The sequence below is a fragment of the Carassius auratus genome, chromosome 9, assembly GCF_003368295.1.
Source record: "Carassius auratus strain Wakin chromosome 9, ASM336829v1, whole genome shotgun sequence".
NCBI lineage: Eukaryota > Metazoa > Chordata > Actinopteri > Cypriniformes > Cyprinidae > Carassius > Carassius auratus.
Genome location: NC_039251.1, coordinates 23,534,764 through 23,552,649, shown reverse-complemented (window position 1 = coordinate 23,552,649; position 17,886 = coordinate 23,534,764). Strand labels below are relative to the sequence as shown.

Genomic DNA, 17,886 nt, shown 5'->3' with positions numbered 1-17,886 from the left:
TTTGCACTTAATGTAATAATACCTCAAAACATGCAGTTTTATCATCAAAAAAGGTTTTGATACTAATCACAGCTAATCTGTTTTCATTCTTATGGTGACAACAGTGGTGTTCACATTATGATTCACAATCATAATAATAGACCATTTCAATTGTTATATGCACAAAGTATCTGTATTTTGATGTTTTTGATATAGACCTCATCAAGACTTAAAATCAGCATTGTAAAATATTCATCCTGTAATCATGACTGTAATTTGACTGCCTTCAAACCTAAAAGTTATTAAAAAAGTAAATTTTGATGAAGTTATTGCTGGAAATAAATGGGTTAATAACAAAGATATTCATGCTCTGATGTGTTACATCAGCTAAAAATATCTAGGGTGTAGCCCAGACACCTCTACAGCCACACACACACACACACACACACACACACACACACACACACACACACACAGAGAGACACACACAAAACACTCAAAACAAGAGGATGATTTGTTTAATTTAATTTAGACATATACAATTACAAATGAGGATAGCGAAAGCATTTCTTAAACATTCTCAGTTCATACACACATGTAAAAAATGAGATATATATCCAAATGCATACTTTCTGTAATACTGTAGACAAGGGGAGGTTCAAAAGTTAGCTCAGAAAAGAGAAAAATAAGAATAAAGGGATACAAAAAATATGTATATCTGTATAAATATATGTTCAATAGTAACAGTATTATATAATACAGTTAAAAGATTACAAACGTCAAAAAGTCCCAACCCATTCATCCATTAAAATACAAAAACATACATTAGAGAAAAAAGTCCCATCATCACACAATTCTAAATACAGTCAAAGATTGTCAGTCAACATTTTCCAAAGACACAGAACACAGAATCCATCCTAAGCACAGCACACACATTACATTCAAACCTAAACCTGACTCTCTGAGAGATTCATAGAAAGCTCATGCTTTTTCACTGAGTGGTCCGTTCTGACGAATATGGGGTAGCAAACATCTGCCAAACTTGCTTTCACACTCCATGGAGCTCAATCAACTTGTCTGATTGGACCAAAGGCATGATACCAATTTGACTTGGTATATACATTCACATAAAAATATGTTTGTTAAGGTTTCACTTAACTTTTAGGAGTGATCATACTGACACAATATATATTTAAAAAAAAATTTTTTTTAAAGCTCTTTCAGTCAGCGGTCATACAAGTTTTTTGACAATATTGACTGCAAACAATTAACCACATGATTGTCAGTCAGCTTGAGAGATATCTAATACAAAGAACATTTTGTGCAGTGACACATAACCACCACAGATGATTAGATCTCAGAAAGACAATATTAAATGGACTTCATACAGAAATTCAAAACGAACCTTATCACTGATTAAATGCATACAATGTGTTTCCTCATTCATCCTGCTATGACATGCATATACATCTCCTTCAGAGTCCCATTGACAATCATCTATTCTTGCTGCTTCTTTGTCTTTCTCAAGCTATCTCACCAAAAGCACCCTCTCTATTCCACTCAGGACCGGCCTGAGAGCAAGAAGCGAAGGCCTTTTCCATCTTCTCCTGAAATACTGATCAGCACATGGTACACACACCCACACATTCATAAGAAGGCACACAGTTCGTCTTACACCAGGTCAATCACACTGACAATCAAAACCACACTTTGTACAAAGAGAGAGAGAGAGAAAGTATAAATGAAAATTTGATGATAATGATACTTTATAGTGTAATATTAATAACAATAAGCAGCATTGGGTCATGAAACTATACGGAAAATATATAAATCAATATAATATATACTTTGAGATAGCATAATTCAGTTTTAAAGTTATAAAGGCTATTTGTTGTATTTAGAAAACTATATAATGTATTTTCTGTATTGCACATAGCCATACCATCAGATATATTTGTCTTTTCTTTAGCCACTTTTTCACCATTTCTAAAAGGTATCTGCCTCCGAGTATTCTTTACATTTTTATAATACTGTGCTGTGAGATCAATTTAAAATGGTGCAGCAGCAGCCTTGATGACAAAACATTTTTGCATTTGTTCTAATGATTCGGTTTCAAAGTTCACTGATGGCGACAGACAAGATCATTTCCAGTGGATCTGGATGAGCATGAACACACACACAACAAAAACCACCCGTCTGACTTTTTAAGATCTTCTTATGAAACTAAATGCAATTAAGAATTCTGGGAAACAGGAAGAAGATAAAGCAGACAGAGTTACACAATGAAAAGCATATGAAGTATTCTTCATAACAAGAAAAGGAAATAGCTGGAGACCCAGCTCTTGTAATTTTGTAAAGTTGAAAACTGTTATGTTGCAGATTTGTTCTGGATGGCCAGTTGCATGTCTGTAGCACACCTCTAAAAACAATGTGTGATGCACATCTTAGATACACTTAAAGCAACAGATGAATGTAAAGCAACTATTGGGAGCAGGTTTAGTAAGCCTTTAAACAAACAAACAAAAAAGCAATCCAGATAAGATATTTGTTATTAAATGATTAAAACAGTACTTCAGCAACTAAACTAACACACAATGGAAAATAAAAATGGCAATATTGCAATGTTTTTTGTGGCATTTAATTTGAAAGAACGAATGCTACCATGCATGTTTCTGACAAGCAAAGGAGACGTATGTTCAGGTCGTTTTAATTTTCTATTAAGAGTCTTAATTTTGTTTGTGACATTATTTCCACACATTATGTATGACCTAATAATATATCTCTAACTTAATGGGTTGATTAACATTTAAAAGATGTGGAAATAAAACCTTTAAAAATAATGGGAGTTTTAAGATCCCATGTTCTTGAAGTGCTGACTGTACGTAAAATATTTTGTCTCAATATGTCATCTGAGAGCACCGTTTGACCTGATAAGGCATGAAACATGTGTAACTGCATAATATTTACAAAAAGGCTGCAATTAGTGTTTTAACTGCAAAATACTGCATAATTTTTGGACAGACTTTGCATGAAGAAGTGACCTAATACTGTAAATGTAAATAATAGACCTTATAATGTAGAAGTTAAATCTTTAAAAGAATCCAAATGACTGTTTACAATGTCACTTTGAACCACTTGGTGGCGGCACAAAATTTTCTAAAACACTTTTTGTTTTAGACAAATGTAGTGAAAATGACTGGGAACATATGGTAGAACATTAGCAAATCTGACTTCCATACTTAAGAAAATGTTCCTGAAATTCGCTATAAAAGTCAGTTTAGTGTTATAAAAAATACAATAATAATAAAAAAAAAACTCCACAGTTGTAACTGACAGCATGTTGCATGTACATGCATTTATATTTTTATGGGATTGAATTATAAAGGAGAATTGTGATGTTTCTCTCTGCGCTTGGCATATGTCCTTATCGCAACCTGACCATATAGCCACCATCCTAAGCCCAGCTCTCTTCTGATCCCTCACCATGAACTCTGGTGTTTGGAATGGCTGTGTTAGCATCACCAGGTTAAGAGAGGTGAAGGAAGTGTTAAAATATGATGTAAGACTGGGATATTTTCCCCCAGTGGAATAAAGGAATGGGGCACAGTCGACGCAGACCACACTAACCATAAGAGTAGAGTGGTTTGACTGACAAACCACAGAGCAGCAGCTACACACATCTGTTTTTGTGCTCTCATAGGAGAGTAGCCAACTTTATCAGTCACACCAACATCCCCATGAACTAAGCTGCGTGTATTTCCTTGGTCCCAGGTCAGAGCTTGAGTCATTTTTTAACAGGCAAAGGACACAGCATAATGCTTTTGGAGGAATAAACACGTTTCACATGGAACTCTCTGCACTCCATTTCTGATGTTCTTCCATGCATTTAACCTGTCCAAAACACTCTGAAGAAAAAGTTGGGTTAAAAGGAAGTGTAGGAGATGCAGCGTGTTAACTGTCGAGGTCCTCTATGGGTAAAGGCAGAGCAGCGTGAACACCTTATCCAACATTCTCACACATAAACCGGCTCACACCCTTCCCCTTGCTCTTCCTCCTCATGAACCTCTTCCTCTTCTAGCTCAGGCTTAAGGCCCCCAGCCACACTACTGTTGGACAGGTCTTGCTTTGCTTCCGGGGGCTTGGGATAACGGAATGGACAGCCATTATCATCAAAAAACCTTCGGAAGGTGAACTCATAAAAGGCATGCTCAGGGTGTTTGCCGTGAGGAGAACAAAGCATGTCCCAAGTGCGGGTGCTGTCACCACTGTCACTCCAGGCTCCTGGACCCCCCTCTTCTTCCACAGGGTCAAAGTTGGATGTATCCATGGGGTGGGCAATCTTCGGTCTGTATGGAGCAGGTTGTGTACGAAGATTGCTGGAGAAATCCATCTCAGCAAAGAATGGGTGAGCCTTTATCTCTCCAGCCCCATTTCCTCCCAGACGCTCTTCTGCTGAGCAGCAGAGTTGACCAATAATGTCAACTGCCTCTGGGCTCAGTTTTACTTGTGGAGGCACCTGCAGGGTGTTCTCCCAGTTTATCACCTGCGGAGGCATTGGGAACAAAGTTATTCGATAATTTTTACCATTCCATATATCCCAAACATGTAAAAAATTTACAGAAGACAAGCTGTCCACTTTACTTCAACTCAATAAAAAAGGAACCCATGAAGGTGATTACATCAACGTAAGCAGTGCCTCATCCCTATTGTCACAATTTCATAAAACCTAAAAAGTTATAACTCCAAAGACAACATGTCTAGTCTGATTACATTAGGGTTGTCCAATCCTTCTCCTGGAGAGCCACTATCTTGTGTTGGAGTTCAGCTCCAACCCTTATTAAACACATGAACTGGCTAATCAAGGTCTTTAGGATTACTAGAAACTTTCAAGTGTGTAAGGGCAATTTAGACCTAAACTTTGCTGGACATTGGCCCTCCAGGAGCATGACTGGACAGACTGGTTTACATTAACCGTATAAGCAAAGAGACCTAATAAAATGCAGACAGAGCTCTTACCTTAAGCTGCGTCTCCGTTGGGGTTGGAGCAAGGAAGGGTGGCTGACCAACCAGCATTTCAAACAGGATTACTCCAACACTCCACCAGTCACACAGCTGTGTGTATCCTGCACATAAGAAAGTATCACACTTAAGAGTAGAAGAGATCTATAAACACTGGCACTTCCTAGTGACTAGCTTGTACTTCCAGTGGACTCTGTGCACTCCGTACCTTTGCGCAAAAGCACCTCAGGGGCAATGTAGTTAGGAGTGCCCACCAGAGAGTGTGCCAGGCAGCGCTGGTGTTGTCGAGTTGCCCGCTGTTCCAAAGTCATCAGCCGATCACCACAACGGCAGTTAGACACATCATCCCAAAAGTCACTCGGCTCCATACTATCTTGCCGGATATGGTTCCCTATTCAAACAGTGCAAAGAGAGAAAGTAAAGACAACCAATTAATTTAATTTGAAGAACACTGTAACAGTATTTAAGCCACTTTCAAACAGCTAAAAGCTATGAGTATAACCTTTTCTTCAAGTCCCTTACCTTTTTGGTAATACTTGGAGTTGTGAGTCCAACGGAACCCAGTACACAGACCAAAATCAGTCAGCTTGATGTGTCCGTCCAGGTCAATTAGGATGTTGTCCGGCTTGATATCCCTGTGGATGAAGCCCATCTTATGCACACTCTCGATGGCCAGCGTTAGTTCTGCCACGTAGAACCTGGCTAAGGGCTCTGGAAAAACCCCCATACGGATCAGCAAGCTCATCATATCTCCTCCAGGAATGTAATCCATGACGAAGTACAGGCTGTCTCTGTCCTGAAATGAGTAGTACAACCTGACTACCCACTCATTGTCAGCCTCTGCCAAGATATCTCGTTCTGCTTTCACATGGGCTACTTGGTTTCGGTTCAGAACATCTTTCTTTCGTAGAGTCTTCATAGCATACAGGGCCCCCGTGTCTACTTTGCGTGTAAGACACACCTCACCAAAGGCCCCGATGCCGAGTGTCTTGATTTTGACAAACATCGATTTGTCCATCTTGGCACGTCGTAGTCGGTTGTAATTGGATTCCTTCTGATAAAGCATCTTTCTCATCTGTTCCTGCTCTGCCTCTGAAAGGCCAGCCTTGTGGAGTGGAAGAGATAGAAAAGGGTGGCTTGATTAATGACAATAATGTAATAACATTTAGACTCAATATCAAACACTCATTTAACACAACAATTGTCTGGAATGCAAATCAACCATCTATGTATTTATTGTTTAATAGAGTTCTAGCACTGGTTACCTTGGACATCTCTTGCTCCAGCTGCATCCTGCGATTGAGTTTCTGCTGATAGGTCTTCATCACGTTTTCCACATGCTGCTCCATGTAGAACTTAAAGGCGAAGGGAGAATAACTCTTAATGCGAGACTCTCGCTTCTCTTCATCACGGGCATTCTTTCGCACAGGCACAGGTGAGGTTTGAATCTGCTTCTTATCCTTCACTGCCTTCTCTCCTTTGCCAGTTTTCACTTTGTCTTTGGAGACTGGTTCCTCTTGCTTTCCTACTGAGGCACTCTGGACTGTTCTACTTGTAGTATTGACATCTTGAAATCCACCCATGGCTCCAGTCTCCAGGGATACAGGCTCAGTTCCAGGTCCAGATCCAGGCATGAGCAGTGTTTTGGGGTAGGGTGGAGGCGGACAGCGGTGTTCTTGATTGGGCTCCAGGGCAAAAGTCTCATCTGGCATGTATCCGTGAGACTCTGGTGCATCCTGGGCTTGTGCACTCAGCCACCCTGGATGGCATGGTCCCACAGCTGTCTTCGGCTCAGGCCTCATGACCCGTATACTCTTAACAGGTGGCTGGATTGGTGGAGAGCTCACTGCAGTTATTGTATTTGGCGGACCCAAAGATGCATCCTGCTTTCCAGCAACACTAGCTGCAGGAGGCAATGCCTGCCTCACAGTCACCTTCTGGTGGGTGTTGAAAGAATTGGTCCTACTGGGGACACGTACCTCACCTCTAAAGGGCCCCTGTGGCTGCCTAGCTGAAGGAGTCCCCTCAGGACCTTGGGCTCCTGGCCAGTGATGCTCATAGAGGTCGAGGTTTAGACTTGCCCTGGAAGGAGTGAGAAGGCCTTGAGGAACATCAGAAAACTCACCACCCATAGCTCCAGGTGAGCGCTGCATCATGTGAACCTGGTGTGAGGTGGGACTGGCTTGGCGTGGGTGCGAATGTGGTGGAAGATATAAGTTAGGAGGGTAGCCACCAGAGTTTTGGCCCATTGCTCCTTTGCCTGGCATATTAACATAGTTTTCGGATGTTAGCGGGGTCATCTTATTCTGGAAAGAAGCACTTCGTTTTACCCCATAGCCAGAGGCTTCTATCATATGAGGCCTGTAGTCATAATGAGTGCCAGGACCTCCCGAGGGCTGAGGCTGGATTTGCATGGGTGGTCCAGGCACACTGTAGCCCATCATGGCCTGTTCTATCCCACCAGGGTAGCCTTTTTGCTGGGCTGGACCAGGGGTGTACATAGGGTTCCCAGGGTTATTTTGGGGAGCCATGCTTGTGGAGTAGGCACCCATACTTGCAGGACGACCCATTGGGTTTCCCATGGTAGGACCCTGTGAATTGTTGGCAGGCGGTGGCATGTAGTTCATGACAGGTGGTCCACCCATGTATGCACGAGCCATCTCACCCTCAGCCCCATAACCAGCTCCCTCATACAGTGGTGCTCCCATTTGGTGATAAGGTGGCATTGCCCCATCCCCAGTGCCCTCCATTGCCACCCTGTGGTCCATTAAATTTGGCATGCCAGTTTTTCCTGTAGTGAATTTAAAAAGGGTAATTTTGAGTTTAAAGGCAGTGCATCATTCATAAAATGAATATAGTAATATATGCTTATAGTCTGCACATACCTGGGGAAGTTTGTTTGATGACACGTACAATCTGTTCATTGTGAGGGTCCAGGTAACCCATTTTGCTAATGTATTCCAATGCTGCCTCAATGTTACGGCTGCCAGTCTGTTTTAGGGCACGGACTGCCATTTCCTGTTTCAGAAATGGGAAGCAGAGAACTATTAAAAAAAAATAGCGATGCGTACAAATTTTTTTTTTTTGGTTTTCACAATACATTTCCTGTCATTATTTACAAATGAGGCACAACTTCACTTATATGAGGTTTTTAAATGCTACTTAAGATTCAATACTACTAGTACTTTTAAAGATGAGATTACAACTAGGCTACCTGTAGGCATGATACTCTTTATTATAATCACAGAGATCAGTTTGAATTAAATCACTTGAAGCAAAGCAAAGCTGCTGAGGCCATGACTGTCAATAAATTCCCCAAAATATCCCACATCAGATGTAGGACAACCAGAAAGTGTAGATTTTGTTCTTTAATTTGCAGAGAAATTCATTTCTGGAGAGACTTTAATAGAGCCAAAATTATATATTTTTTCTTTTCTTTTACATTTAAGGCAAAGTCAGATTTCCTTCACTTAAAAGGCAATGCTCTAGTTTAATTTAGTTAACATTCTTCAGCAAAAAAGGAATGCATGTTCTTGAGCAAAAGGAATGTATGTAGCTTGACAAATACTTTAACCAAAATGGTATCGTACAGTTTTAGAATTTGTACTAGTTATGGAAAATTACCTCAATGCACTTAGATAAACACATATGTCCACATGAACATGCGCGTAAATATAAATTAACCCTTAGCACATACACACACAACAGATAATTGTTAAAACAACATTCCCTGCAGCTGCTTCCTCTGTAAGTTAGCACAAGGGTCTTCCGGTCCCAGCCCACAAGTGCACTATGACCAGAGCTGGGCACATCTGACCACACATCGCACTGTGGGACCCTTGAAATGATTCATAGATTTGATGGTTATACTTAAGGAACATTCATTTTAATTTGAAACTTTGATTTTTATTAATTTTTTATAATTATACTGAATTTAAAGTAACAATTTATATATATATATATATATATATATATATATTTATTTTTTATTTTATTTTTTTTCTCAACAGTATTACCCACCATGCAACAACTCTGTTGTCTGTAAGGAAACTGAAGACCTTTAGTCTTGGTCCCTTGTCACATTTTGTGACAGCGCAATTTAAAATAAAACATCTCAGACATGTACAATCTTCTGTGAGCAGACCCACACCTATATGAGGAAATCCCCTTGAATGGCATATGACCTCATTCAGAAGACATTCTGCCCAAACCCAATTCTACAGCACCACAACAAGCTGTTTTATACTGCCTCTGGTGGTCAAACATAATGCTGCACCAAGCATGCCATGGAAAATTGGTGGGGTAAGTGCCTAATTCCGCACATACTTCTGTTTATGCGTTCAAAGTAGATTCATATTATGAAACTGACAAATTTAGAGTGATAAAGACTATTACAGAGTTTTGGTTAGATGGCACTGACAGAGTAAAAATCAATGGCCATACACAAGCAGCTATAAAACCTTGGGCACACTCAGTACGCAGTGCCACATCCACACGCATTCTACACATTCCCTGGGTAGTTTAGATTACTCTGTGTATTGCCATCAGTTTATCTACATGCTTACTTACAAAGTCAGAACTGTACAAAACATGCAGGAAATACTCTGAGCACACGCTGTCTGTGATTGCTGCTCTCAGAATTGCCATGGCTTTCTGTTGCATTCCATCACTGTCCGCTCCAAGGGTGTGTGCCTTCTCGTCCCCCTTGGTTATTTAAAGGCGCCACTCTCTCGTTCCCTCTTTAAAACTCACACACACGCACACACACACACACACACACACACACACACACACACACACACACACACACACACACACACACAACAATCCAACATGGACTTCAGTCTGGTTTCGGGAAGGGCTAGGTCTGGTCTGGCCCCAGGTCAGAGTTTCAGCTCTGACCTCCACTGTCATGGTGACAGATGATCAGGACATTCCACGGGCCAGCAAGCAGAAGTTCCATCCATGTATAAATCTATGTTTCAGTCTCATTTTAAATTGTCCCCTCCTCCTCTCTTTATTTTTGAAAACTTTCTGTTCCAATGTGCTCCAAGCGTTCATTTGGTTGGTCCCAAAATATCTCATTTGTATTTACACCCTTGTCATGACCACAAGCCTCAATGCTACACTAGACATTCAATTACTGACTGTGGCGTCGGTCGGTAAGTAAGTACCCACACAGAAACACAAACACTTCTTTCTCCTTTTTTCCCAAACTCATACTTTAAAAAGTAAACAGTCTATAGTCTTGAATAAAGTGACATAAATATATTCCATCACTATTCATTTTTAAGAGCTTCCACTTTGACCCAAATTCTGAAACACATTCCACCACTGAACATGGTAACGAAAGCCATATGGAGGACTCCAAGACAAGGACCGGATGGGCATCATCATCAGTGGATGGAGAGGTGAAACATCATCCTTAAAATAGCAAAATAGCTAAAACAGCAGCTAAAACAGCCAGCATAGCACTACAATCCAAGGTCATGGGTTCAAATCCTTGGGCATGCATGAACTAAAAAAAAATGTCCTCAAGCAGGGATTCGAACTCGGGACGCCCACAATACAATCACTTTGTAAGTCAGCGCACTGCCCAAAAGAATGTCGACAATGACAAATGTCATTGTAATCTTTTATATACAATAACTTACTCTGCTCTTCTTTTTGGATGACATCCCCGATACCTCTTACTTTTCAGCCCCTTCCCACCAACCACTGATATTTAGTGATGAAGAAAAAATTGAGCCCTGTCCTACATTAGTTCTTGTTAAATATTCTGTTCCACTCACATAACAAAAGTCTAATAGTGTTTCAGATTGACTTTCAATGTAAAAATGCACTCAACTGACCAGTTCAACATTCTGGACAAACTGCGTTGTGCAAGATGGCTAATATAAACATTTAGATCATGTGCAAACACGATATGTCAACGCCGCACTAGACATTTATCATATCACGTATATTCCGCCAGTACACAAGCATCACATGCATGATGTATGCAGACAGCTTTTCATATCCTAAGCTCCAAACCACAAATCCACAACACATGTCATACTCATCTTCTTCCTACACCCCACCCCCTTCATTCCCCAACTAAAACATTTCCTCCTTCAGAGGTGGTTATGTAACCGTCAGCCACATTGCTGTGTAATTTGTGAGGCGAAATCCAACTATATCAACCAAACTAAAGCAGCTCAGGGAAGGACCAGAAGGCAGCCATTTACCTTCCTGGAATGTACAGAGAGTCTGAGAGGAACACAGGCCCCTAGTCAGAAGACGACGATGACGAACTAAAAATAACTAGTCACACACCACAACCGAGTCATTTCACAATAATGACTAAATTACTACTAATAAAAACATGCCGAAATGTATGCCCAGAACTTATGGGAGGTCTAGGCGCATGTGGTGCACAACACAGGGACAAGATTCAAACTCAATGAATATTTGGCCAGGCTAAATCTGAAAACGAGGAGACATGCAGTCAGACAGACTAAGCCACAAAACACAAATTTCATGTTTTTGTAACAACTGAATAAAAACCTTTAACCCACATATAAAATCAAAAAATTTCAAAGGACCAGAAAAGGGACATCCCTGCTTACTGTATTCCTGCTGGGGAAACTGTACCACCCATCTACGAATGAACGGAGCACTTCCTCTGTGTGTACTGCTGTCGTTCGTCCCATGAATGCAGGGCAAAGAAAAATCAACCGTATGATTGTGAAATTCACATATGCCTGTGAAATAGTATGCTGTCAGTTCTGAATTCAATAAATATAAATGGTGGAAATCATGTTTAAAGTAGCTGTCCTCAAATGGAGGGTTAATCTTACTTTAATTATAGTATTAATGAACTGTTACTACATAAACTCATACTAGTACATAAAATGATCATTCATGCATATCATAATCAGCCAGCATCAGGACCGACAGCAAAAGATAAGCCTGTCAGGAATGTATTCAGACATCATGATCCAAATCAAGTCTGACTCCATACTATACTTCATCTGATAGCATGTTTCAGCTTCCAGAGACCTAAAAAAGTCCCGTTCCAGTCTCTATTTAGCCATGTCATAAAGGCAGCTTGGCTCCCTTCAGCTAGGCCTCGTAATTCCACTGGGCCGTGGTGGATTTCTCGCTGGTGTTGTGCATGGGCTTGAGCACAGCATTCCTCACATGCCTAATGCAATCACAGGGCTGCTCTCAGAGCTGTATCTGAACATTAGCAGCAAAGCTCCAACACATAATCATCAATGATCTGACAATGAGTCTGCTTTAGAGAGACCGAAACAAACTATAGGACCTTTGGTCTCCTGCATGTTTGACACAAATGAATGAACAGGCTGTTTTTTATTTTATTTTTTATCCTGCCATCAATTTCTCCCCCTTATGTCGTTTCAAACTTGTATGGATTTATTTTTTTTCAGTGGTAGGTTGTTTAATATTATTTATATACTATTATAGTATTTATAAAGGTTTTGAATTGTTTCAACACTTTAAATCTAATTCAGTAAGTTGTTCTATTATGTTCTATGAAATTTTCATTTCAGCTTAATATCAAGGTTAAGGTTTTAAATTTAGTATTATAACAACACTGCTCTGTGAATGTAAAATATCTCAGTTGTTTCTTTTTTGGTCAGTGGTCACCACAACTTTTCAATTATCAACATTCTTCAAAGTATCTTCTTCTGTGTTCTACAAAAGAAGGAAAGCCATACATGTTTGGAACGGCATGAGGGTGAGTAGATGATAACAGAGATTTTGGGTGAACTATCCCTTTAATATTCAGCCACTAGATTTCAATACAGGGACCAGAACACATGTAACACATTTAACTAAATAGTGATTGCACAACAACCACTATTGCACAGCAACACAGATACACTGAAACAATCAGTTACAAATACTACAGTATAATGTTCCAGCATTTAGTTATATATTAACTGGACCATTATCAGCTAACACTAATACTGGCATGTACAACTGAAACACAAGTCTGTATAAATGTTTGTATTTTGAGTGTTAAAGGTAAGGATTAGGAAGGGCTGACTTGGCTTCTGCCACTTCCTTTGGGGCGGAGATGTTCCACTGAGCTCATCAAAGAAAACAACTAAAAAACCAAATAAGTTGTGAAAACTGCCATTTCAACATTACATTCTATATTATGTAATGATTTCAGACTTGGCAAAGACTTAATTTCTACTGTACAATGTTCAAAGTTCAATCTTTGATATTTAAGCTCAAAAAGATTTTTTTTTCAGAAACATTTCTGAATGCAAGTTTATACAACTGCATTTGTCTATGTATCCGTATGTGTGTGTGTGTGTGTGTGTGTGTGTGTATGCATGCATGTATGTATCCGTATACATGTGTGTGTGTATATAAAATTAAAAAATATATATCTTTCAATCAATTTAACATGTCCTTGCTGAAAAAAGAAATGGTTAAAAAATTGTTTTGTGTAAATAAGATTTCTTTTTTAGCAAGGACATGTTAAATTGATTGAAATATATTTTTTTAAATATTACAAACCAGAAATAAATATACACTCACATACAGGCTACATAAATCTTTTTAAAAACATTCTTATATCATTTTGTATTATTTATATTACTATCTGAAATTTGAATACCTACACATACAGTATACATCCAGTATATTTATATTATCCAACAGAGACATTACTTACCTGATCACAACCAGCATTGACGAGATCCTGCAACATCTGTCTGTTGACTTCACCAGGATGTCCCGAGCTGGATCCCGGCCCTGATTCATTGGCAAAGGGCAATAGAGACTTGCGGATCTCTCGCAGCGCATTTTGGTAGTTGTTGAACTTCTGAGGCTGCCGGAGCTGTTGTTGCCTTCCAGCTTGGTCTTTCCCCTTAGAGTCCCCACCTCTGCCCCCCTCCCCTCGAGAGCTCCCTCCATGAAGCGCCTGGCTCACCAGCTTCGCAGGTTGTTTCAGTCCTTCCTTGATTTCCTGCAGGCGCTGGCGCGTGTTGCCCACGTACGGGGCGGCAGGGAAGGTCTTAGGCCTCATGAGTGAACGTGGCCTGTACACACAAATGCTTCACCCTTGAAAAACACAGAAAGATTTAGCCAGTTACTAAAACACACAATGGAAGTGCAATCATACACTAAGACACAGAATTGTACACACCCAGGCTCAGTCTGACCTGAATAGATAACAGGCTGCAATGGGAAAGATGCTAGGGAAGATTAGGATTCCTGTTTTCACTCGTCTTTGTTGATGCTGCCTCTTTGGCTCTGGCTCGTGCTGGATGCTGGCCTACTCACATCCCAGCACCCCTTTCAGGGCTCACACTCCCCCTCCTCCCAAGACATGTGAGGGGTTATGTCTGCATTTTTGTTCCATCCCAGTCTGGTATGCATCTTTGCCTGTGGAGACAGTGTTAGACAGAAGGGTCAGGGTGCGGTCCAGGCACGTCCAAGACCCTGCATCACTTCTCTATGTCAAATGCCTGACAGTCTGAGTCTGATCAGACATTAGCACCTCTGTCAACAGATAGGTTTATCCCTAAACACGTGCACATCTGTGCTGTTACTTCCTTGATGCAGAATATGCAGTCAGAAGAATAGCAGCATGTTATTTATGCAGCAGCTCACATGGTTATATGGCAAACCTTTATTGTAGATGCAAAATCAAACTTCTACACAACACAAACAGTGTCATAACTTATAAAATATACTTTGGATCTTATGACAACAATGAAAAGTTTTTTTAACCAATGAATTATTTTATTCAGGATGCATTGAATTGATGTCAAAGCAAAACATATGTGCCAGTAAAGGCATTTATACAAAGATTTATATTTCTATTTTATTATTTATTTATATACATACATACTGTATATATACAGTATATATATATATATATATACAGTATATATATATATATATAAAGAAAAATTACTTATTACCTTAATTTCTTAATTTGGTTGCTGAAAATTCAGCTTTGGTACAAACGATTAAATTCACAATATTGCTATTTTACTATATTTTGGTGTGCATAACTTATCTTACCAACCCTGAAATGTTGAAAATAAAAATGTAGAGTGTTCTGTTCTGGAGAAACAGACTAAAAAGCTACTGACCATGGTTCATGACTGTGACTTGAACTAAAAGCAAGCCCTTCAATATATCCTGCTCAAACTTCCTGTTTCTAAAGGAAATACCTCAAATTCATAACAGGAGTGAAAATGCCTCACATCATTATATCCGTGGGGTCTTAAAATACCAAACGTTTCACAACATTTATTTTTACATTTCTTGTCTTCTGGTCAAACAAAGAAGAAAGGACCTTCAGAAGAAACATATTTCTGGAATGTGGGTGCTCAATACTGGAAATGCATTGCTCAGTCTAGAACAAATATAGTATAATTCCCATTACTGTAAGGCTTGCAAAACAATACTTTCAATGCCTTCCATTCCTCAAGTTACAGCAGCAATACACCATACCTCCGCTTTCAAACACTAATCCAAGCACACTTCGGAGTTCAACCATGAGAAAAGTAAACATTTAATAGATTTATATTCAATAACAAGCTTCTAATGATGCTACATCTGCAGTTAGACTGTACAGGTGACCACAAACACACTGCTGCAATAACCCACAAACAACCAGCTTAAACATAGCCTAGGCCATCTTATAAATGTTTTCCTTCATTTTAAGACACTGAATGGTGTGGTATCCAAATTCAGCTGCATTTAACTCCACTAGAACTATATAAGTATGAAATCATTTAAACACAACAGAATCACACTGACATGTCCCCTCGGTGAGACGCCTACGTTTACTTCATTATATTACTATTAAATCCTAATCTAATCATGACAAACTATATATCGTTGGAAAGGTCTAAGACTCCTAAATAGATATTTTACCAATGGTTTTTTGTTAAAAAATTATGTAGGAAACGTAATAGATTACTTTATGACAAGAGTGCACCTTAAAAATCTACATCATAACAGTAGGTCAGACCTTTGTCAAAAAAATAAAAAAATAAGTCTTCTTCGTTGCACTTTTCTCTTTCACACTTTAGAAATCATCAGAAATTATATCTCACTTGAAAACTTGAAAACTTTTTCAAAATTAATCCTTTAAAACCCATTTTAAAATCAGCATTGCGTTACCATAAAAAAGGTTCATCAATATCATTTAACAAAATGATAATCAATTATAAAAATGTAAGTTTGGACATAAGACATTGTTCAAACATAAGGGGTGACAGTTAAGGGGTTAAAAATGCCACTGTTGTCGCTTAATTTCGTAATTTTCCTAAATATTTTTTGACAACACAAAGCAGACAAAAACAAATGTAAGAATGAATACAGCTCTCACCACATGTCATCGCGCATCTCACGAGAAAAACAAAAGATCATTTTGTGGGTGGAGTGAATTGTTCAGTTTCAAAACAGTCATTGTTTAATGTAATCGGCCCGCTATTGTACATCATTTTAATAATGCTACTAAAACATCTAATTGCGCGAGATAAATAAAAACCTACGGCAAGTATAGTTTGTTACAACATAACCTGCAGCTCGTGGAAGCCTCTATTTTATCACCACCACAGCCGACGCAAATTTTCAAGAGATTTGAACATAACTGTGATGTGGGTCATACCAGCCAAAGCAAATATATTTTTTACAGCGAGTTTCGCTAAAGATTCCGTTTTATTGTTGTAAAATTGTACAAAGTTGTAAAGTTGTAAAACGGAATATCCAGAAAGGTTTTACGGACATAAACTCATTTTTTCTCATCAGTTTTACAGACAGTAATTATTCAAAATGTTTTAGACACAAAGTAACTTTAAGACGGAATAAAGTTGCAGGGCCTCGAGGCTGGAGCGCAGATCCGCGCGAGAGAGTCCGCATTCCAGCGCAGGGAGAATGCGCTCACTCCTATCTCGCTTTAAATGACAAATACACCTTCTATCCCACAATTACAAAGGGTTCGCGAGCGTAAATCGAATTTATAAATCCCTAAAAACTACTAACGCCCATCGTTAAAAAAAAAGCTTTGAGCTACTCACCATGTGATTTTAGTGGTACCTTAATCCAAGGAATTGATTTAAACTTCAGTAAAGTTGTAAATTATCTGTTTGGTGTTTTGCTGCCCAGGGATCGTCTTTCGATGTCCTCTCATATAAAGCACACAGTGAAAATCATGGGATTGTCCTCCATTTTCTCGGCAGAATTAGAATGCAGTACATAGTTGGACACTTACTGCATTGTTAACATTCCAGAGGAGTCACGTGAGGCAGCTGTGCACGTCAGCACTGCACATACCCTAGGCGGGGCTTCCGACATTTACAAAGCTGAGATTCTGATCTGATGCAAGCTAACAGATATTATCACAGGACAGGGACAATACTGGCGAATTTATGTAGTAGCCTTGTGTTGCTCGCATAGATACCAGAACTCATAATGCTTATTATTGTTATTTTAAAATAGACTTGTTTTTAGATTCTTCAGTGGGCTCCTCATTAATCAGGTTGTAGCATTATATCCTTTAATCAGTCCATCATTTTAGTCTCAAGTTCTAATGGAAATCACAAAAATATCACATAATTAAACCAGCCTCAACACTCTGCTTACAAGATTTGACACGTTCTGATGAATGATCGTAAAGCAGGAACTGTTTCATCAACTTTATGACACATACACATCAGAATTTTCTGCCAAAATGTATATTAATATATGAAGATATAATGCTAATATTGTTAAACCGTATACCTTTTGTGTATCCTTTTATTTTAAATACTGCTGCAGTGTGACAAAATATTTTGTCACACTAAAAGTATAAATAAAATTAATTTATATGAAATTCTTAAATAATATATTAAGTAGAATAGTTAT

At 39.1% G+C, this 17,886-nt stretch overlaps 1 protein-coding gene across 2 annotated transcripts; it reads right to left on the bottom strand.

Annotated features, from left to right (window-relative positions):
- Positions 1–481: 481 nt before the first annotated feature.
- On the bottom strand, positions 482–17,290 carry LOC113108789 (serine/threonine-protein kinase LATS2-like). 2 transcript variants are annotated; one of them, XM_026272107.1, is made up of 9 exons: positions 17,061–17,290; positions 14,168–14,406; positions 13,694–14,082; positions 7,884–8,016; positions 6,264–7,789; positions 5,521–6,103; positions 5,207–5,389; positions 4,996–5,102; positions 482–4,522 (listed from the first exon to the last, which is right to left on the bottom strand). In XM_026272107.1, exons 3-9 carry the CDS (start codon positions 14,045–14,047, stop codon positions 3,992–3,994), a joined length of 3,417 nt encoding a protein of 1,138 aa, XP_026127892.1. In that variant the 5' UTR covers positions 14,048–14,082; positions 14,168–14,406; positions 17,061–17,290; the 3' UTR covers positions 482–3,991. The 2 variants fall into 2 exon arrangements, with proteins under 2 accessions (XP_026127892.1, XP_026127893.1); XM_026272108.1 differs by having other exon boundaries at positions 14,184–14,406.
- Between the last annotated feature and the right edge of the window lie 596 nt (positions 17,291–17,886).

Bases quoted from the DNA above. Each gene is read 5' to 3' on its own strand.
- LOC113108789 (XM_026272107.1), bottom strand. From the start codon at position 14,047: ATGAGGCCTAAGACCTTCCCTGCCGCCCCGTACGTGGGCAACACGCGC. The intron at 8,017-13,693 runs GTAAGTAATGTC...TTTCTGAAACAG, and splicing joins TCAATGCTGGTTGTGATCAG to GAAATGGCAGTCCGTGCCCT. The intron at 5,390-5,520 runs GTAAGGGACTTG...CTGTTTGAATAG, and splicing joins CTCCAAGTATTACCAAAAAG to GGAACCATATCCGGCAAGAT.